The 23,366-nt window shown below is 44.4% G+C and overlaps 1 protein-coding gene across 5 annotated transcripts in view; it reads right to left on the bottom strand.

Moving 5' to 3' along the window:
- Nucleotides 1–23,366, bottom strand: part of DIAPH2 (diaphanous related formin 2) — an 874,039-nt gene that overhangs the window by 732,637 nt on the left and 118,036 nt on the right. For all 5 annotated transcript variants that reach the window (XM_034781186.1, XM_034781187.1, XM_034781188.1 and 2 more), the window contains one exon: nucleotides 3,619–3,758. In XM_034781186.1, coding sequence (XP_034637077.1) covers nucleotides 3,619–3,758 — 140 coding nt within the window. The remainder of the gene's footprint in view (nucleotides 1–3,618; nucleotides 3,759–23,366) is intronic.

Raw genomic sequence — 23,366 nt, 5'->3', positions numbered from 1 at the left:
ATTTATGACACAGGAGTTGGGCAAGGAACTCCTTGAAGGCAATGTAATAAATTTAGCCTTGAAATCCAAATTCAACCATTCCAAGGCTAATGTTACCATCAACACTAGTTTTTCCATAGTAACGGAGAAATTATGGCAAGGCACCCAGTTGCAGAAGGGAATGAATCTTCTTCAAGGGTGGTTCAAAAGTAGCGGTCTGCTGTACATCCTGGCTTCCATACAGGAATGAGCCTTTCTGAGACACAATGCTTCCTTGAGTTTGCGTGCCTCCACACTGACCTTAACTGGGACACGCACCTTCAAGGTATGATATAGTCCTTAAGTTCTGACATAACACAAACTTCAGACGGGTATTAACCACATATTTTCAACAACAGAGTACAGCTCCACCCTTACGCCAAATTATTTATTTACTGACAACAAGACTGAGTATCAACCTATAGACGCCACCAATGTAAGGGTGGGCATGGGAGATCATATTTTATGCCGAACAAAATTCATTTTCTTTATCACTTGAGAAGGATAGTATGACTGTGCGCAGCACTGTCTCATATTCAGGTGCCTCCGTGTATTTAACAAAAACATTATATGAAGTCACCCATCACATCTTAGTTGCCTACTATCACTGAATGTCCATACTATGAACGTTTATCCCACTCTCAACCTCCTCCCCACACTGCAACACACAGAGAGACATCAGCAGAATTATTCAAGAATAAAGGTTTACCCTGCTCTCCCAGGCCCTTCAACATGCACCCTGCAAGAGATGCTGGGTGATTCCTGTTCTTGTGCCTATGATTACTGGCATGAGTGCTGGCACTGATCTGCCCAAATATATGCTATAAGGAAAAGCCCCTGAAAAAACCCAGTTTAAATGTAAGAATTACTTATTGACTTCCAAAAAGTCTGCTTGGTTATTCTCATTTCATGAAGTAGATGTAATCACTACAGATATGTCCATCACGGCTGAATTCAATGAGTTCAACTCATAATCAATAAAGGTTTCCCTTTTATTTCCAGTAGGATTTCACCTCCTCCTGATCTCCACAGTTTTTCTGACTTTATTGCAATATTTTGCAGTTTTCAATTTAATGCACACTTTTTCCTGGAACTGGGAAAGTTGCATGTTTTCAGAGCTATGTAGAATATGCTATCAACACCTCTGATAGAGCTTAACTAGAAGAACAGGGAATTTTAAACCCCCAGGTACAAGATTTACAATCCAAAGGCATAAAATAAGTCAAACAGAAGGAGTGATAGTATGACAAAAAAGAGTTTTACACTATTCAAAAAAAAAAAATCACTAAAAATATTTTGGCCCCTCAGTGACATTTCAAAAATGAATGTAACCATGACACTTTAGATCTTAGTTCTGACCTCTAACGCAGTTAAAGAAAGTATATCGGAAAGGTTTTCAGGTGAGAATCTTATTTAAAGCCCCCTATTTAAAAAGGGCTTTTAAAGGTACTGATTCAAGTAACATGGGAACATGTATATACAGTTTAAATCTTATTCATGTTTTTTCAGCCTACATATTATACTGTACCTGAGGAGAGGGATAGTTCAGTGGTTTGAGCATTAGCCTGCTAAACCAGGGTTGTGAGTTCAATCCTTGAGGGGGGCATTGAGGGATTTGGGGATTTAGTTGGGGATTGGTCCTGCTTTGAGCAGGGGGTTGGACTAGATGACCTCCTGAGGTCCCTTCCAACCCTAATAATCTATGATTCTATGATCATAGGAAGTGAGGCATATTGTAGAGGCACTTTTCACAGTACCAGAATAATATTATAATCTGTTTACAGGGGTGCACAACAGAGGACACAGTGGGCTCTTCTTCACCCAACCCCTGGTCAGCCCTAACTCATGGGGAGACGGGAATGGCGATACATTGCCAAAATAGATTTCTATTGTACAGAAAGAGACCAGAAACTGCATACAGACTTTTTCCTTCTAACTCTGACCTGTAGTCTGTTTCTTTTGAGTTTGGTGCAGCCTCCCCAACTCCTGTAGCCCCCGGCTGCACCAAACATAAAATATAGTCATTATGCCTGATTGCCTGTGAGCTCCAGTTTACTTCTAAGATTCTTATCCCTTGCATTCCTGGCCCACAAACTCAGTAGCAGCTGGCACAGGAAACTGAAGATATTTTTGTCTAACTCTTCTCAGGTTGCTCCTACCCAAGTGTTTAAAGACTTTTACACACTGTATCACACATACCTATTTAACGTTACTCCAAAACTACGGGCTCTAAAGCAAGGATTTACAGTTAAACAAAAAAGTTAAGGAAAGATACTTTCCTGGCAGGCCAAATCTACCATAAAAAAAATTGCAGTCTAGCCTTTGTTTTTTCATTGAAGATTACAAAATGATTCATTATCTAAAATACTACTCAAGACTTTTATACAACATATCTGAAAAGCTTAAAAAAAAATACTACTTGCCACACTTTGAAAGATGAGTACTGTAGCTTATTTGTTTTAACTAGCAGAATGAATGCCAGAATTGCTATTGGCATGAAGCTTAAATATGTGAGGGAATAGTCCCTCACTAGGGAGACATATTTGAGCCTTCAGGCAAATTTTGGTTACTTGAACAATTTACGATGCTTTCAAAACAAGCTGTTGTGGATGTGCAAGATATTTCACATGGATTTTTTTTTTTCAAATATGCTAAGTAAAGGCTGTGTTGAGCCAGGGCTAATTACGTTTTGTTATGAAAGAATGGCTATGGTATTGAAGTGCATATGGGATGAAGCAAATGGCCCTTCCCCTCCTTCACTTCAGACATTCCACCATCAGCAGTAAAGGAGTTCCATTACTGTACATCTTAGAAAGTGTGCCCTGGTCACATACCCCCTTCCTGCAAACTTCAGGGATGTTTAGTGACTGTATAAAAAGATTAACAACAGCCAGGACAAATGTTACAGCTTAAGGAACTCAGCAGGTTATCAGCCTCACAACGGGTATGGAAAGTCAGCCAATATTCCTCACATAAACATGGATACAAATTCAAAGTCAGCCCAGTTGTCAATCCTTTGTGCATTCTCCCACTAAAGCTGTGCACAGAGGAGGAGATGTACTGAAGCCACTGGGGCAGATCTATTAGCAAATATGCCATATGGTAATATACATAAAACCATTCATAGCTTACTAGTCAGCAGGTTTCATTGCTCGCCCCAGTGTCTCATTTGACACCAGAGGTAAATAACTTGATTTACCAGTCACCTCTGATGTCAAACGATTTGCCGTCCTTCAACCAAAACAATAGTTTCAGCAATTTCAAAAGCCTTTTTAAACAGTAGCAGCAAATCTTCTGGTTTCTAAAGCTTCCATGAAGAAACATTGTTAAGCAGAGTCTGAAACAATAAGAATTACTGCTCTGCTTTTAGACACTTCCCTCTTAACAGTGCTTAACCTAAAGCCCATGTCTTTAACCATTATGATCATTTATCGTTCACAGTACTTTTAGACTTCAATCTTGGTACTGAAACCCAAGAAATTAACTAATTTTATAACATGTTTCACACAGGGGTCCAACATATGGCACAACAGTTTATTATTTACAATTAACACCATTACATTTCATCTCTGTTATTATAAAGTAAAACATATCTCCTACCTGACTGGATTGCTGGTTAGAGACACTCTCAGAGACTCTAGGCAGTTAAGAAGTTTTTCTTCTGTGATACCAGATCGTAATTCATGGACATATTCTTGTGAAGATAGTGTGCACTCATGCTTGCTATTTTTCAATCCTCCCTGTAAAAGAAAAAAAATGAACAGATGAAATTTTAACATAGCCAGAATCCAAATTACATTAATTAGTAGAATATATTTAAGAAAATACAGATGTGAAATTTCACATCCAGAATTGTCACTCTTTCTATCTGGCAAGAGTACTGCATCCAAACTCCTGACTTACAAGTATAAACAAGGCTGTATACAGTAACATTCCTTGTCTGGCTAGCAAGTAGGCTAGTGCACACAGAAAATTTTCTTCCATCCTCCAGAGAAGAAATTAAAACAATTTATCACCCAAGTAGCAACTAATAGTGATGTATAGCACATGATATATTAAGGCTTAAATAAAATTCCCTAGGACAAAAAATTAATCTGACATGCTGTTTGAAGAAAATAGTGTACATCATTTTAAGATTTTATCCATAGATTTGAAAGGAACTTATTTTTTAAAAGTAACCAAAATTGAGAAAAAAAGATTTACTCAAAATATACAAGGATTGACTATTTAAAAAAATGTTGTGTTAACATTGTGAAACATACAAATAAGAGGTAGATTTTAATGTATAGATATAAAACACATCATATAGAAATATGGGAAAATCCACCTGACATCTTATTTAAGGAAAGCAAGTAACAACTCCCAGCAGATGAACCTTGGTACGTAGTTTAGTATCTGAGGGATATCCAATCAATATTTCATAACTCTACAGCTTTCTAAACCCATCCTGCACTTCAAAGTCTGTTATAGTAATACAATGAAGCTGGGCGAAAGGAAGACAACTGTCTCCAGACATTATTTCTGGGAGAGAATTGTGGGGACTTTTTCTACAAATGCGTATCAGTTTGCCTAAGTTCTTGATTTCATATGAAGTTCAGCAGAGTTGAAGCTTCACGATCGTCTAGTGGTTAGATAACCAGAAGCTTGGGTTCCAGGAGTAACTAATAGTTTTGGTACTATTACATAAATAATAAGAAGAGTTGAAATTTGGTTGCGTCCACACAAATTGCATTTGGAAACTGATGAGTTTTAGCTCGTGGGCTCTAGTCTCCATCTTCTATGGAAATTGAGGTAGTATTGGAAGAAATAAATTTGGGGAAGAGTTAAAGGAGGTGTTTTCCCCTTCCATTTATCAGTTTACTCCTTGGCTTATCTATCCAATTTTATGGGAACTGCATGCAGAAACAGAATTTTCACATTCATTTCAGCTGCTGTTTATCTGGTGAGATTTTCAAGCACAGATTTCAAGTAACAGTTACAAACGGCTCCTAAAGCATTAAGTTCATCAATTAAGTAGATAAATATGTAATAAAGAGAAGTTTTGGTTTTTCACCAGCACTACAGCTTCAAAGTTGGCATATTACATTATTTCTGTCTTGGACATGCAAAAAGTCAAACCATCTCCAACTACTCAAATCCCTGCCTTCATGCCTCTTCACAGTTCTAGAACCTTAACTGGGCCTGCCTCTTCCTGCAGTTCCCTGCCTCATTCCCTAAATACATCTGCAACAAATGAGATTGATCCTACAGAAGAGAGTTGCCTTCACTATACAATTCTGATTTATTGCTTGAGCAAGTTCCACCCTGCAGAGGGAACAAGGCAGATATGTCAGACTATCTTAATGCCAAAGAAAGGCAGCACATGCATTACCTAACGCACGTGCTTGACCTTAGTACATTAACAATTTTAATATGTTTTAAAATAAATGTTAATATATACACACAAACAAGTCAAAAGCAAGGTAACTAAATGAAAGTTTTAGCCACCCAATAGCACGTGTCTTCTATTCCTCCACCCACAACTATACACATTATCACCACATGCACCACAGACCATATACCGCAACCCAATCTCCCCTGCAATCTATTCAATTATGCATGCACCCAAGATTATTTTCCCCTTCCAACCCTATTACTTATGGACAATTGGTGTAGTACTTAGCTATGTTAGGAGACTTTGGGGGGTGGGGGGGAGGATGCGTTAAGAGATGGCTAAAAGGTGTTTTGGATTACTGAAATCCCTAGAGTTAAGGTTCTGGTGCCTGGTCTGTGGGGTATGGTAGCTGCAGTAATGGTGAAGTTTGTGCTTGTGCTGAAGAAGGTATGTGATGTCACGTGACTCAATTTGAATGATTATTTCATTGCTTTTTTTGTCAGGTTTCTTACATGTGGCAAACCTAACTGCAACAAAACTGTTTGTTTTAAATTAAGTGAAGATGGGGTTTGAATGAAAGGGACAATTAGAAGTGAAACTGTTTATGACTTTTTCTGTCAGCAACTATGTAAGTTCTCAACACTGGAAGTAAAAAAGGAGAAAAAAAATATAGCTCCTACTGGAGAAGGTTCTGTATTGCACAAGATTTCACGTACAAGCTCATCAGCCAGCTTTGGATGTGCGACAGAGACTTTCAGCTATAACGTTAATAGTTGCAAAACAGGACCCTAAATAAGTATTAAAAACCCCTATCGATTGCAAGTTATCTTTCAGAATGCACCTCTGATTTGTATATAAATAGCCTTCAAAAAACCATGTTTCAGTCACTGACATGAAGCAGGAGTTCCATGGCCAAATGTTCATCCAGAGCCCAATTTCAACAACGTCCTAATAATAAAATGTTCAAGAAAAAAAACAAAGCAAGTAGGTAGAAAATTCAGAGTAAGAACAAATTCCACACTGGATACTTGTTTTTAGAGTAAACCAGCAACTTCTGCTCTATTGTAAACCCATTTAGACTGCAACACCAACATTGGAGATGCTACCAGGAGCCTCCATAATCCCTGTTATTGCAAAACTTTCAATGACTCAGCCAAGCAGCTTTCCATCTATTTGATAAGATATTTATCTGCAGCTATCAACAAGTTCTTTGGGGCTATGCATAGGGGAAAACGATTTCAAAATTTAAAAGATTTAAGATGGGAGTCTTCTCCCTCCCCCCAGCCCCCAATTCTTCCAGCTTCTCAACTTCAGTCACTTTAAGGATCCACATGGCAAATCAGTGAAACCCCTTCTGAAAATATGTATTGTACTATAAAACCTATCTATGAACAGTGATTTAAGTGTAGCTGTAATTATTTAAGAGTTTTATTGCAATATGTGGATTAATAAAATCCTGTTGTGATATAGAACATAGGGAACAAGTAGAAAATGGACGGATGATACAAATTTTAATTAACTGCTCTGTGTAAGATTAATTAAAGTTACTAGTATACCCGTCTGATCTTTAAAAAATAATGCAGAGACAAAAGCTAGCAATTAGTGTGCGTCACACTGTACCAAAGATAGCGGAACAAAAAGCTTTATTCCTTAATTTGAAATTGATTAGGAGGGAATTGTTACCTCTCGAGTAACCCTCCTTCCTCTTCCCACCTCCCACTCCCCTCAAAACATGCATGTACGACCAAAATGGTGGGAATGGGGAGAAGAACTGCAGGTCAGCTGATATACTGAGCTTGCAGTGCTTGTACCAGAATTTACATTGATGGGGATGCAGGACAAATGGTTAAATATTGGGACATCTGGTCACCCTGCAGGCAGGCACCGGGGTAGAACGCATTGCCGGTGTTGGGTCCATTGTCTGTGCCAGGGGACTGGTGCCGAGGAGAGCTTCCCGCTGCGGGAAGTTGGGTCCCTGCTTTTGAGCCCCAGGTGAGTTGCTTCTGAAGTGCACGGGCAGTCAGAGTTGCCTGCTCTCAGTGCTGACAGCACCAAGGGTAAAGACCCTGAGGGAGAGCCTTTACCCTTTTGAGTGTCTCTGAGAGGAGACCTTAAGGCTTCCTACCTCTTCGCGTGAGAGGGTGAAGCCATGCTCCCAGTCAGTTCTGACTTGGCAGCGGAGCATGAGGAAAAAGGTTTACTGCCCTTCTCTGTAGGCGGCTGCAGAGCTTTCTCCATGAGGAGCATTTTTAGCCGCAAGTCTCTGTCACGGCAAGCTCTAGTTTTTAAGTTGGTGCAGTGAAGACACTTCGCAGGGATGTGTGTCTCGCCAAGGCATTTAACGCAGAGTGAGTGCCCGTCAGACCGTGGCAGAGACTCCTTGCAGGAGCCACATTTCTTAAATCCTGGTGACCTCAGTATAATGAAAGAATGAGCGGCAAGGGAAATCTCAACAAGAGACTAATTGGGGGGGGGCGGGATTTTTTAAACTAACGAACTATGCTAAAGGAAAGGGAGAACTGGGAAATGGCAAGCTAACTATTTCTATTTTCCTCTACTTATTTCCTACAGTAACCAGGGAAGAGATGAGCACTTCCCCGAGTCCCGTCTTCAGCTGAGGATGGTTGAGAAGGAACTGAGGTGGGTGCAGGATGCGCGCGCTCAGGCAGACCCTAACGACAACGCGAGACAGCAGCTGAGCGCGTGCGTCCCCGCCAGGCACTGCTACCAAAGATCTCTGATCAACAGTGCCAGGACACACCATCAACTAGAGCGGAGCACCCACAGGGACAGCACTCGAAGAAGAAGCAGTCTTACACAAATTAACTTTTTTAATCTGAGATGGGGTAACTTCTACACATTTTAATTTAACACCATAGGCCAAACTCATCCTGACTGAAGTTGGCCCTAAGTATTTTTACTCTAGTTTAAGTGAAGACTTAATTACAATTAACTTGAGGATAACTCACAACTTGCTATCAAAAAATCAATGAAAAATTCACTTCAATAATGTTTCAGAAATAACCAAGTGTGAATTTTAAGGACACAGACAAACACAAGTATTGACGTAGTTTTTAAATTTTCAGGTGGACAGTTAATTTCTTATGAGTTGAGAGTCCTAAGTTGGTTTCCTGGTATAAGATATCTTATTTCTCAGAACCTTCACTGAACACAATCATGCCTTTAAAGTACATTTACTCCTGAGGGCATTCTGCACCAAAAAATCTGCACTAAAAATAAAATTCTGCACATAATATTTTAAAATTCTGCAAATTTTATTTGTCAAATAAATGTGGAGGCTCCAGAATGGCAGTGGGAAGGACAGAGCACTGACTGCACAGAGGTGGGAGATCACTGTGCAGCTTCTCCCCGGGACATGGACTCAGCGATGAGGCTGCACCCAACCCTGACACGGCACAAGGACCAGGCCTGCCCCAGAAACACCCCAGGGCCATGCCACTCCATACCAGGTGCACCACGTGTGGGCAGGTAGGCTCATCAAGGCAGGATCCAAGTGTGGAGGGGCTTAATGTGGGGGGATCCAGGTGCGGATTGAGAAGGTTGTGTGTGGAGCAATCTGGGTGCGGGTGGCTCAGTGTGGGATCTATGTGTGGTGGGGATCTGCATGCACAGGGGCTTGTTCGGGGGTTCTGTGTGCAACAGTAATAGGTCTCTGTAGGGGGGATCCAGGTGAAGGTGTGTGGGGCTCAGTGGGGGCTGTCTGTGTGCGGGGGGGATAGAGCTCGTTTTGAGGTTGTGGGAGGCTCAGTGGTGGGGTCCAGATGCTGGGGGAGTGGGACTCGGTACGGTGGCTCATCGGGGTGGTCCAGGTGCAGGGGGAGTGGGGCTCGTCGGGGGGGGGTTCTGGATGCACGGAGGTTGGGTGGCTGGAGGAGCAGCTCCCTGTACAGTGACCCCTCACCATGCAGCTGAGGAGCGATGTGTGCAGGGAGCATGTGGGGGGGGAGGTTGCAGAGCTTCCTACAGCCAGGAAGTAGGGGGGTGGAGTGGGTCTGACACAACCCCAGATGTCATGCAGGGGAAGAGGAAGCTCCATCCAGCCCAGCCGGGATTAGCAGCTGAGCCCAGCACAGGGTAGGAGCCACCAGCCAGGTTCTCCCCAGTCCCGCCCCTCTGCCCCAAAGTGATTTACCTCATGGTCGGCTGCCCTGGGCACCCAAAACATACTGCTGAAGAGGGTTGCATGACTGCTCTTGTGACTTCCCTTCGCTTCCCAGTCAGAAAGTTATTTTTCTGCGGTGAAGCAAAGAAAGCTGTGGGAGACAAATTCTGTGCAGAAGCAGTGGTGCAGAATTCCCCCAGGAATAATATATTATAACAGAGCACCAGACTCTCCTACAGTTATATTTGAGAGTCACTCACTCACTGGGAGTCTAATTTCTCTAAAACCTGCAGGTTGTCTCAAAATTTGCTCCAATTGTCATAAATATGTGGGATAAGGTTAGTGATCCAAATTTTTACTCAAGTCAGCAAGCAGTTCCTAAGAAAAATCCACACCCTCCTCCTCCCTAAAAATAGTTGTTTACAAAATCATCTGGTTCTTTTAACCAGAGCTTTGGAGCAGAGCCCAGAGCTGGAGCACGGAGCAGCTCCGGAGCAGTGGAGCTGCAGGTTTTTGCCTAGAGCTGGAGCGGAGCTGGAGCACAGCTCCAAAGCCCTGCTTTTAACTGTTTTTTGAGCACACCTGGGGGTCAACCGGTCACTCTAATCCTGCTCCTTCAAGGAAGAATTATTTCAAAAGATATCAATAGTTAAGTTTGGAATTCCAACCTGGCTCAAGCTAAACCAGGGGTCGGCAACCTCTGGCACGCAGTTCGCCAGGGTAAGCAGCCTGGCAGGCCGGGCCAGCCAATCGCAGCTCCCACGAGCCGTGGTTTGCCACTCCAGCCAATGGGAGCAGCTGGAAGCCGCGGCCAGCACATCCCTCGGCCGGCGCTGCTTCCCACAGCCCCCATTGGCTTGGAGCGGCGAACCGCTTACCCAGCATGCTTACCCTGGCGAGCCGCGTGCCGACCCCTGAGCTAAACTAACACTCCAAGCAGAGTGAAATGCACATGTGCAGAAACAGTAGGGTTCTGTTGCAAGCAAGAGGGTGTGTAGGCAGTCTGTCACAGTAAATGGGTGACTTAAGCCTTAAGGTGTAATGCTACAGTGCTCATTTGCTGTTTCTCCAGGCCCCTCCCTTAATCTCTATACCTCAGTGTCATTCACACCTGCCCTTCATACTCTTCCCTTTCTCCACTGCCCTTTCCCCCCTACCTTTCTCCCTTCAACGTCCCCTTTCCCCTCCCTTGTCTTGTCCTGCTGTTTTTAGCGTATCCTCTCCCTCAGTAACTCCAGCCCCCACCCCCAAAAAGACCGTGGAATTTAACACGACATACTACCATCATATTGTTCATTCTGCTTATGTGTTATACCCCTCTGCCCACCCTTGGTCAATCCAGTAAACTTAGGTTATAAGCTCTGTGTGGATGGGAAGTGCCTAGCACAATGAACATTACTGTAATCACATACTTAGTTAGTGCTTAAATGTTCTTGTCATGATTGAAAGAAGATTATTATTTCTGTTCTATAGTAAACTGTGTAATAAAGAAAACTGCTAATGTACACTGAAAATGATATCAGGAACCAACATTATGCTCTCCACTCCACACACTATCCACCAAGGATTCCAACAGTGTTCCACAGACATTATGCTATTGAGACATGGAACAATCTTTAATGCTTCCATTAGTATAAGCCTTATTCAGTTAGACATTGCTTCACTGAGTAGCACCAGAGGTTCAGATTCTGCTATATTTGCCTCAAGATGTGACAGTGCTGCAGGGACCAAAATACAGTCTTTTTTGGTGCCTTTATCACCTGCCCTCCACTGCCCTCCCACCCCTATTATGAGAAACTGAACTAATGTTAAGTTTGGTAACTTAAACATACAGTGATATTGCTTTTGGTTAGAACTATTATACAAAATAGTCTATACTAAGATTTCAGTTATTCCTTTGTTTAATTAAAATTGAAATCCCCATTCAAGTTAGACGTTGGTCAAATCACTCCAGTTACAGCAATTCTGTTTGGTTATATCAGATATCTTTGAAGGAATAGCTACATCGACTGCAGTTACCACTCCTGCATTTACAGTGGAACAGCCAAAGAAAAATATATATAGATCCAAGTTTTAACTGGAGAATAGCATGTGGAAAAGTCACTGCTTGGACAATTTTATATGTTTTGTTTTATCTGACAGTTTATAGAGTCACTCAGGTAGTAAAAACTCTCTTTTTTTAAGGCAACTTAAAGCCCAGAGAAGCAGAATTCTCAATATCTAACATTTACGAAGTTGTTACCACCTACTGATTGGAAAAGCAACCTCTCTTATAATATATTAAGCATGATCCAGTGCCTAGAATGTAAAATGTAATTACTACTCAAATATCTGTTTAATGTATGGAAATACAGTTAATTTTTGGAGATATCCTATCTCCTAGAACTGGAAGGGACCTTGAAAGGTCATCAAGTCCAGTCCCCTGCCTTCACTAGCAGGACCAAGTACTGATTTTTGCCCCAGATCCCTAAGTGGCCCCCTCAAGGATTGAACTCGCAACCCGGGGTTTAGCAGGCCAATGCTCAAACCATTGAGCTATCCCTCCCCCCTTTAATTTAATTAGTTGTATTTAATGTTTAAATGACTTATCAGGTAGACAAACCATGCACTGTGAGAGTTATTAGGTCTATTAGGTCTAGCATTCCTCAAGTACATTTAGTTCTTAAAAATTGAGCCACCCAAAAATAATTTTTAAATAAACAGTTTTTCCCTCCCAAAAGAAATGTATTTTCTACCTGCCAAAGCTGCTATTCTACTGATTCCCATATTAATTATTTTTCAAAGAAAAACTATCACTTTGGACATGAGCACAAGTCTCAGCCTCAACCAAGTTATCACAAATGTTAAACATTTAAACTGTCATTATTATATATTAACAAAAAAAGCAAAAAGTACTAACCACAAGAAAAAAATAAAACCTTTATTGTTCATCATCTAACAAACATACCTACACTTCTCTGGTAAAGTAAATATAACTTACAGCACGCATAAAAAAATACATTTAAAGGTTACACTAAAAGCAGCACTTGTCAACTGTGCTGCATATTACAAAATTGTCAGTACCATTAGAGAAGTATTTCAAGGCTTAACATAGTAGCTAACAGGAATTCTTCATGAAGCTGTAGCTTTCTTTTTTCTACAAGCTGTCACTAATGTTAAACACTCACACTTAAAGCCCTCTAAACTCATGAGCAAATGCACAATAAGAAAGACTGAACGTCATTCTGACTTTTCTTCGAGTGCCAGTGTTCAAACTCACATGTTCGAGAAACAAAACAAAAAATCACCAGTGCCTAAAAAAAAAAATTTTTTTTTGTTGCTGTTAAAAGAAAAATTCCAATTTGTATTCTTTTAATTTGCTCTTATTAAGTTTTTGAGCCTTTAGGGTTAACATTTCCTTAACCAGCACCTCTAGTAGAGGTGCAAAGTAATCACTGTGTGGTGATGCATATATGAATGGCCAAATCTGACTGCAGTTCACAGATAAAAATAGAAGTGGGTGCTGGTGCTGTTAACAACACGCCTGCGAGCGCGCACACAAACCCCTATATATTGTTAAGCTGATGGACACCTCCTGCAAACACACTATTTAAATAAACTTCCACTCTCAGGTAATGTTCACTTGTTTTCCAGAAGCTTCAACATACTACAGATTTTAATATTTTCATTAGTTACTGTTGCTTTAAAAATTATATATTGTTTTCTTCAATAGGAGGAAATAAGGATACATACTAGCATTGGTGGAAATTAGGGCGGTCAATTAATCGCAGTTAACTCATGCAATTAAAAAAATTAATCGTGATTAATCACACAGTTTTAATTGTGCTGTTAAACAACTGAATACCTATTGAAATTTATTAAATATTTTGAATGTTTTTCTACATTTTCAATTATATGGATCTCAATTACAACACAAAGTAGACAGTGCTCACTTTATATTGTTATTTTTATTACAAATATTTGCACTGTAAAAATGGCATTTATAAATTCACCTCATACAAGTACTGTAGTGCAATCTCTTCATCATGAAAGTGCAACTTACAAATGTAGATGTTTTTGTTACATAACTGCACTCAAAAACAAAACAATGTAAAACTTTAGAGCCTACAAATCCACTCAGTCCTACTACTTCTGCAGCAAATCTCTAAGGCAAACAAAAGTTTATTTACATTTACGGGAGATAATGCTGCCCACTTCTCGTTTACAATGTCACCTGAAAGTGAGAACAGGCGCTCACATGGCACTTCTGTAGCCATCATTGCAAGGTATTTACATGCCAGATATACTAAACATTTGTATGCCCCTTCGTGCTTAAGCCACCATTCCAGAAGACATGCTTCCATGCTGATGATGCATCAATTAAATTTGTGACTGAACTCCTTGGGGGAGAATTTTATGTCTCTGGCTCTATTTTACCCACATTCTCCCATATATTTCATGTTATAATAGTCTCAGGTGATGACCCAGCACATGTTGTTCATTTTAAGAACACTTTCACTTACGAGTTGACAAAACGCAAAGAAGGTACCAATGTGAGATTTCTAAAGACGGCTACAGCACTCGACCCAAGGTTTAAGAATCTGAAGTGCCTTCCAAAATCTGAGAGGGACGAGATGTGAAGCATGCTTTCAGAAGTCTTAAAAGAGCAACACTCCAAAGCGAAAACTACAGAACCTGAACCAACAAAAAAAGAAAATCAACCTTTTGCTGGTGGCATCTGAGTCCGAGGATGAAAATGAATATGCATCGGTCCGCATTGCTTTGGTTTGTTATTGAGCAAAACCCGTCATCAGCATGGACGCATGGCCCCTGGAATAGTGGTTTAAGCATGAAGGAAGATATGAATCTTTAGTGCATCTGGCATGTACATATCTTGCAACACCAGCTACAACGGTGCCATGCAAATGGTTGGTCTCACTTTCAGGTGATACTGTAAACAAAATGTGGGCAGCATTATCTTTTGCAAATGCAAATAAACTTGTTTGTCTGAGCGAATGGCTGAACAAATAGTAGGACTGAGTGGACTTGTAGGCTCTAAAGTTTTACATTGTTTTATTTTTGAATGCAGGTTTTTGTTTTGTACATAATTTCTTATTTGTAAGTTCAGTTTTCATGATAAAGAGATTGCACTACTGTACTTGTATTAGGTGAACTGAAAAATACTATTTCTTTGGTTTTTACAGTGCAAATATGTGTAATAAAAAATAAATATAAAGTGAACACTGTACACCTTGTATTCTGTGTTTTAAGTGAAATCAATATATTTGAAAAGTAGAAAATATCCAAAACTATTTAAATAAATGGTATCCTTTTACAGTGCGATTAATCATGATTAATTTTTTTAATCGTTTGATAGCCCTTGTGGAAATATAAATGGATGTATGAAAATAAACAGTATAAAGATCATAAGTTTATCAGCACAAAAAACTTTCCCCCCTCAAATATTACACACCCAACCATGCTACATCAAACTTGAGAAAGTTTTGTTTGGTTTTACAACCAAAACATAGTGCCCCAACTGGCCACTCATGACCAAATCCACCACACTTTCCCTTACACCAGATAAACCAAAAAAGTCTAGGGAAAAATGAGTATCAGGGAAAATATATGGATTATCTCATTCTTGCCAAATGGAGAAGGGTCCTAACAATCATATTACCTACCAGTTAACACAGTCTTCTTGATAGAAAGTATAAACCCCAACCAGACAGGCTAAACCTATATCACAGGGGAAGGGATCATCTGTGTCAGCAGCTCTGATTTCAAGATAAGTAACTGTCTACTCAGGCTGCTACTTTCAAGTTCTACAGACTTATGACAGGGAAAGGGAACACATGTAGCACAGCACCCCAACTATTTACTGTAATTGGGAAATGGGGACACAGAGAATCACCTCATCTCAGGAGCATCTACCCTCCCACATCTTTTTAAAAACATACCCCAATACAAGAGCCGAGAGAGGGAAGATATGAAAGAAGTTCCTGTACAATCATCCCGTCCCCTGTAAAAAAATCCTAGAAGCCGGAAGCCAATGAGGGGGATGGCTCCACAGTGCCCTCACTCTTCAGCAAAAAGTCAACAGCTGAGGGGCTGGTAGGGAAAGTCGTTATATACATTCCTCCTCTTTTGAGTACATTTTAATTACAAATGCACACTGTGTTTATTATGTAGTTGTGGATCAACATAATAATTTACTACTACAACTGCTCTGGACAAATAAATACCCACTCATTTTAGAACATTGTTTTATGGTTGTGAACTGTCTCTCACAAACAAAAAAAATAGTTTGTCATCTTATTTCTCCACTTGCTATTTGTAAATTTTAGAGTCTCCTACAAAACTGATTTGTAACTTTAAACAATTTCCTTAGAGAGGGATTGTATTCTAATTTCATGGCTACTGTTCCAACATCCGTTTTGTTGAAAAAGTTTGCTTAAAATAATATTTCAGTGATCCTTAGTTCAAAGCAAGTTGCCCTTCATATCCATCAGCAATTTAGATCTATCCACAACAAGGAAGAGCAACTTAGAAAGAGAGAGAGAAAGTAATTATTCTGAAGTAAAGAAGAAATCACAGTACGTAACAAAACAGCAAAAAGAAAATATTAGACTAAATGTAAGTATGTACTTTTGGATAAACAATTTTATGTTTCAAATCTATTGAAAACACACACCTAACTAACATTGATTTATTGTCCTGTGTAGTCTAAAAATATTAAAACAAAAGGAGAATACCCAACGTACAAATCTTTGCTTTGCTATGCTTTTAAAAATGTATTTGAAGAGTTCCACCAGGTATCAATAGGATTTTAAATCCACACTACATCATCCTTTCCTGATAGAAAAGACAACTATAGCTAACTGACCAGAAATGACCTGAGTGCACTTAACAGAAAGCAACTATACCTTATGGTGGTTTGTTTCACAAAAAAAGAGTTTGTGAACTCCTTCCCACTTCCGACAAATACAGCTTAGAATCACCTATTGTGGAATACACATGAGCAATCACTGAAAGAAGAAAAGACAGACAGTTCCTTTTCCGTAACTGGTGTTCTTTGAGATGTGTTACTCATGTGTATTCCACAATAGGTGTGCATGCTCGCCACGTGCACCAGTGCGGGAAGTTTTTCCCCTAGCAGTACCCATGGGGAGCACCCTAGCAACTCTTGGAGTGGCGCCTCCATGGAGCGGAATAAGGGGTGCTGCGCGCTCCCCCCACCCTCAGTTCCTTCTTCCCAGACAACTCCGACAGAGGGGAAGGAGGACGGGATGTGGAATAGACATGAGCAACACATCTCGAAAAATACCAGTTACAGCAAAGGTAACTGTCTTTTTTTCTTCGAGTGATTGTTCACGTGAACTGAAGACCACGTGGCAGCCTTACAAATGTCCTGAATGGGGACATGGGCCAAAAAGGCAGCCGACGGGGCCTGCGCCCTAGTCAAGTGCGCCTTCACAATTGGTGGCGGAAGGTCATAACAGGTACGGATGCACGAGGTGATCCACTTGGAGAGCCGGTGAGTGGAGATTGGATGACCTTTCATGCACTTGGCCGAGGCAATGAACAGTTGTGAGGACTTTCTGAATGGCTTAGCCGTTCCAGGTAAAAAGCCAGAGCCGTCTCACATCCAGAGTCTGGAGGTCGCGTTCCTCACTGGATGCATGGGGCTTTGGACAGAGGACTAGCAGAAAAATGTCCTGACCCGTGATAGGCGGAGACTGCCTTCGGGAGGAACGAAGGGTGTGAGCAGAGCTGGACCTTATCTTTATGAAACACCGTGTACGGGAGCTCAGAGGTCCAGGGCCCTGAGTTCCAGGGCTCTGAGTTCCAAGACCCGCCTAGCCAACGTGATTGCAACCAGGAAGGCCACCTTCCACGAGAGGTATGACCAGGAGCACGTGGCTAGCGGCTCAAACAGGGGCCCCGTGAGACAGGTCAACACCAGGTTTAGGTCCCACTACGGGACTGGGGGCCTAACATACGGGACGATCTAACTCCTTAAGGAATCGGCCAGTCATAGCATGGGAAAATACCGTGTGGCCCTGCACTGGCAGATGGAAGGCCGATATGGCTGCCAGGTGCACCTTGACTGACGAGGGCACCAGACTGAATCAGGCTACAAGCTGGAACGGGGCAGTCGCCGGGGAAACACCCTGCTCATCCGCCCATCTGAAAAACCGAGACCATTTTGCCAAGTAGGCTCGGCGTGTGGAGGGACGCACTGAACCACTTCCGAGCACATCCTTTCCTCCCTACTTAACCACTGAGCAGCCACACTGTGAAGTGGAGTGCCGCGAGATTGGGATGGAGGTGGCGGCCCTGGTCCTGGGAGAGCAGGTCCGGGCGGGACAGCAACGGCCAGGCCACAGCGGGGCGACCGCAGGGCCCGTACCAATGCTGCCTGGGCCATGCCGGGGTAATCAAAAGGACCCGGGCCTTCTCCGCCGTTATCTTTTCCAGGACCCTACTGACCAGCAGGAACAGGGGAAAGGCAGAGAAACTGGCTTGACCTGGACAGGAGGAAGGCATCGGAGACAGCGCCCCATCCCAGCCCGCCCCCCAGAAGCAGAACCAGAGACAGCGACGGTTCTGCCGAGTTGTGAACAGGTCCATCTTGGGAGTTCCCCACACTTGGCAAAGTCTGTGCATCACCGCTGGGTGGAAAGACCACTCGTGCTGAGAGAGGTCCCTGCTCAAGCCATCTGCTCATGCATTCCAGGCGCCCAGCAGATGGGAGGCCTGTTGGCAGATGTTGTGGGCTATACAGAAGTCCCACAGCCTGAGGACTTCACGGCAGAGGATCAGGCCCCACCTTGCCTGTTGACATAGAACATCGGAGGTCGTGTTGTCCGTGAGGACGCTGATCACTCGGCCCACGAGGTGCGAGCAGAAGGCCATGCACGCCAACCGTACCGCCCTAAGCTCCTTGACGTTTATGTGGAGGGTCAGATCCCGAGCTGACCACGGACCTTCAGTCTGAACGCTCCCCACCTGGGCCCCCCATCCTAGGTCCGACACGTTGGACACCAGTTCCAGCGACGGGGCCCTGCCACTGAACGGACCCCTTGGAGCATGTTTCTCGGGGAGGACTACCACCATAGAGAGGTGATCACTGGCTTGGGCACCGTGAGGACTTTCGACCATCCTATCCCTGACCTGGGTGAACGCCGAGGCCCACCACAGCTGGAGGGGCCTCATCCTGGGTCTGGCGTGACGGACCACATACGTGCAGACCAACATGTGACCCAAGAGCTGGAGGTACACTCTGGCTGTTGTCACCAGAAACCTTGTGATCATGTCAATGAGCCCCTTCAGGGTCTCGAACCTGTCCGGTGAGAAGGAGGCTCTGGCAGACAAGTCGTCCAGGACCTCCCTGATATACTCTATGCGTTCTACCGGGACTAACGTGAACTTGGTGTTGTTTACTAACTGGCCCAAAGTGGTGCCAGAAGGAGCGCCACGTGATCCCGCACCTGCAACCGGGAGTTGCCCTTGACCAGTCATCCAGAGAGGGGAAGATCTGGACCCCCCCGTGCCTGAGGTAGGCCACCACCACCGACATACATTTCGTGAACACCCTGGGAGCAGTGGACAGGCCAAACGAGAGGACCGTAAATTGGTAGTGTTCCTGCCCCACCATGAAATGGAGGAAGCATCTGTGCCCCTCAAATATATGAATGCGGAAGGAGGCATCCTGCAGATCGAGGGAGGCATAGCAGTCCCCGGGATCCATGGAGGGGATGATGGAGGACAGGGAGACCATGCGGAACTTGAGCTTCACCATGTACTGGTTCAGGCCTCGCAGGTCCAAGATAGGCCTGAGCCCCCCTCTGGCCTTCGGGATAAGGAAATAACAGAAGTAGTACCCCCTACCTTTGAACTCCCCTGGTACCGCTTCCACCACTCCTAGGCCCAGGAGCTGCCCCACCTCCTGCTCGAGCAGAGCCTTGTGTGAGGGGTCCCCCAGGAGGGATGGGGGCGGTTGGGAGGGAAGGAAGTAAACTGGAGAGTATAGCCCCAGGAGATGGTGTTGAGGACCCATCGATCTGAGGTCAGCCACGACCACTCCGGGAGGAAAGCACACAACCGATTGGAGAAGGGAAGCTTTATTGAGGGTGGATCCCTAATGAGAACTGGCAGGGCACCCCATCAAAACCGCCTTTTCCCCGCTTGCTTGCCCTTGGAGGACCCAGGCTAGGGGGCATGCCGAGACTGCCTCTGTGGGTGCCTTTATAGTTCCATGACTTCTTATAAGTGGTCTCATATTTTGAATGGGTGGCCTGAGCAGGAGTCTGCTGCAGCTTGAACTTAGGTTTAGCCAGAGCCGGAACATAGATACGCAGAGTCTGGAGAGTCATGCGGGAGTCTTTCAGACCATGCAGCTTTATACCCATTTGTTCCACAAACAGAGCTTTGCCATCAAGCAGGAGGTCCTGCAGGGAGGTCTGCGCCTCACTGGACGGCCCAGAGAGCAGTAGCCGTGACGCCCTTCTCATGGCACCGCGGAGGCCATGGACCACGCAGCCGTGTCCGCTGCATCCAAAGCTGCCTGCATGGTTGCCCTGGCAGCTGCTGTGCCCTCCTCCACCAGCGCTTTGAACTCCTTGTCAAACTCCGAGAGGGATTCCTCTAATCTGGGTAGGGAGCCCCACAGATTGAACTCATACCGGCCCAGAAGAACCTGGTGGTTCGCCACCCGTAACTGGAAGCTGGAGGACTAATAAATTTTTCTTCCAAACAAATCCAGCCTCCTTGAATCTTTATTTTTCAGGGTAGGGGCTGGTTGGCCCTGCCATTCCTTGTGGTTGACCAACTTGACGACCAGGGAGTCAGGAGCAGGGAGGTGTACAAAATACTTGCATTCTGCTCTTTTAGAGACAGGGGCCAATGAGGCCGGGGTTTGCCACAAGACATTTGAAATTTTCGCCACCCCTTTGTGGAGAGGCAAGGCCACCCTGCCCAGTGCCGAGGAGGACAGCACATTAAACAGGGAGTCTGAGGGCTCCTCCATCTCTTCTGCTTGGAGGAGGAGGCTTGATGCCACTCTTTTTAAGAGTTCTTGGTGGGCCCAAAACTCCTCCTGTGGAACAGAGGGAGGAAGGGCCGCAATCGCCTCATCCGGGGAGGGCGAGGAGGCCAGCGCGATACTTTGTGTGTCCCCCAGCACTGGAGGGTCCACCACCTGGGCAGTCTCTGGGCACAGTGCCGAGGATATACGTCCCACCGACTCTTTCCTCAGGGGTCTGGAGAGGGAGGCCGATGGTCCTTCTGAGGCTCCGGCCACCAAGCGAGCCCCCACCGGGGGCTGCGTCAGGGGCCACAATGCCCACTGGTACCATTGGGCCGGCCACGGGGCCCAGTGCCACTGTACCAGCTGTGGCACCGGCGGAGTCAGCTGTTCGGCCTGGCCGATCGATGGCCGACTATGAAGGGAGGCCGGGCTGACATACCACCTGCTACTGTCCCTGGACCGAGAGGAGTGGCGGCACCGGGAGCAATGCCCACCATGGAACCGTGATCCCGACATGGAGGACCGGTACGGTCGGTAACAGCTGCTCTGCGATCGGCTCCGGCGGGCGGACCCGTGACGGTGAGACGACAACGATCGACGCCCGGGACTGCGGAGGCGGTGCCGTGGCGGGGTCCTGGAGCGGGATGACGAACGGGAACCATGTCGACGTTCTTGCCGTGACCAGCTGCGATAGCCCCTCTGAGATGAGGACCTTTGTCATCATCTGCCTCGGTCCCGTCGATGTTCGCTCCCCAAGGCAGAGTGGGGCCGAGAGTCGCAGTCAGACGGAACCCAACCAGACAGCCTGGTGGGAATCGAGGGTGATCCACGTGGACTTTTCCCTGAACAGTCACTGGGCGACGAACAGCATCGGGAATGTTCCCTCGACCGAGACTGGTACCAAGCCGGGGTGACTGCAGAGATTCCAGCAGCGGCTTGCCTCTGGAGTGCGGGGCCGACATCGGCGGTGCTCCTGGTACCGGCATGGACAAACATCCCGGGTCGCCTGCAGGGCCTCCGGTCTGGAGGACATCCAGACATCTGGGAAGGCCTGCTCCGAATGGCCCGGGCTACTCCGCTTGACTTGAGTCAGAGGCCTAGAGGCCAGTGGGGATCAAGGACTGCCCGACATAAGTCTAGCCTCTGTCCTGGGTTTACTCCGGTGCTGCAGCGAAGAACGCCTCTTCCTACCCTTCCTGGCATGCCCGCGGACGGGGAGCGGTGCCGACTAGTCTATGGCACCGAAGGGTCACCGCGCACCGACATCAAGCCTGGGTCATCGCCGATTCCATCAGAATAGCCCAGAGCCTTATGTCCCTTTCTCTCTTGGTCTGAGGCATAAAAAAAACTTGCAAATCTTGCAGCAATCGCTGAGTTGGGTTTCCCCCAAACAGCACAGACAGTCTGATTGCGGATCACTCACTGGCACAGATTGCCTACAAGTGTCACACGACTTAAAACCCGGGGTACAGGGCATGCCCTGGCCTGCGCGCTCTAGCTAAACTAAACTAACTAATTACAGGTACCATACACTGAACAAGCAAGCAGTTTTGGTGATGAGCTACAGCAAAGCTGGAGCACAGCAGTTCTGAAGCACCTTCACTGGCAGCAAGAAGGAACTGAGGGTGGAGAGGGGAGAGCGCGCAGCGCCCCTTATACCGCGCCATGGAGGCACCACTCCAGGGATTGCTAGGGCACTCCCCTACCAGTACTGCTAGGGGAAAACCTTCCAACACCGGTGCACGTGGCGAGAACGCACACCTACTGTGGAATACACATGAGCAATCACTCAAAGTTATTTTCTATTACTATATGGAATCAAACTATTGCCACAAGCAATTACTCTGTGTGAATGGGGAGAGATATTTAGTCTTTCATGTAATCTAAACCTGTAACATAACTCTTAATTTCTAGCAGTAATATTTTATGCAAGGCTTGACCCTGAAAGAATCCAGGAAAACCAATTTTTCATCCCGTCCCTCAATTCTTACATTCATCCAATCAGGCAACAGAAAAAGTTAGTTTAACTTAGGTGACAAGGAAACCAATGATAGTAGAGTGAATGTACGTGGTTTACAATTCACAAGAGAGCCATTGGCTGAAATTTATTCTCATTGGACATTCAGAACCAATTCGTAATTATCCAGTTCTATTTAAACACCAGAAAATGAAATTTACTCATAGCAAATATTTATTCAGTGATTTTCCAGTTCTAGACAACACAAGGAACACTTCACATCATGTACCACTACATATTTAAAATAGTTATGATAAAAAGCAATCAGGGATGATATTTTATTACTGATATGTACAGCAAGTTCATAAAGTTACCTGGAGCTTGGACAATAACTTCACAAAGTGTGTGGGTGGTCTCTTAGATGCAAACATTTTGACAAAAGAATAATGAATACACAACTGATACTGTCCTGAAAGGTTGAGATTAGCATATGGAAATGTTTTGGTGACAAGATTCATTTAAGCTTTGTGTAACATTATTGTATTATCAGCTTAACTGGGGAACCAGCTCATATATATATATTAAAGACAGGATCGATTAATGGGCGAGTAAGAAGGACTGAGAACCACATGTTTTTTTCTTCCTCTCATACACCTCTACCCTGATATAACGCGACCCAATATAACATGAATTCAGATATAATGCAGTAAAACAGTGCTCCGGGGTGGTCGGGGGGGGGGGGGGGGGGGGGCTGTGCACTCCGGTGGATCAAAGCAAGTTCAATATAACGCGGTAAGATTTTTTGGCTCCCGAGGACAGTGTTATATCGAGGTAGAGGTGTATCTGGTATAAACCTTGCACTAACAGGTTTTACTACACTAGA

This window comes from Trachemys scripta, chromosome 9 (genome assembly GCF_013100865.1).
Source record: "Trachemys scripta elegans isolate TJP31775 chromosome 9, CAS_Tse_1.0, whole genome shotgun sequence".
Taxonomy (NCBI): domain Eukaryota; kingdom Metazoa; phylum Chordata; order Testudines; family Emydidae; genus Trachemys; species Trachemys scripta.
This window is presented reverse-complemented; position numbering and strand designations above follow the sequence as displayed.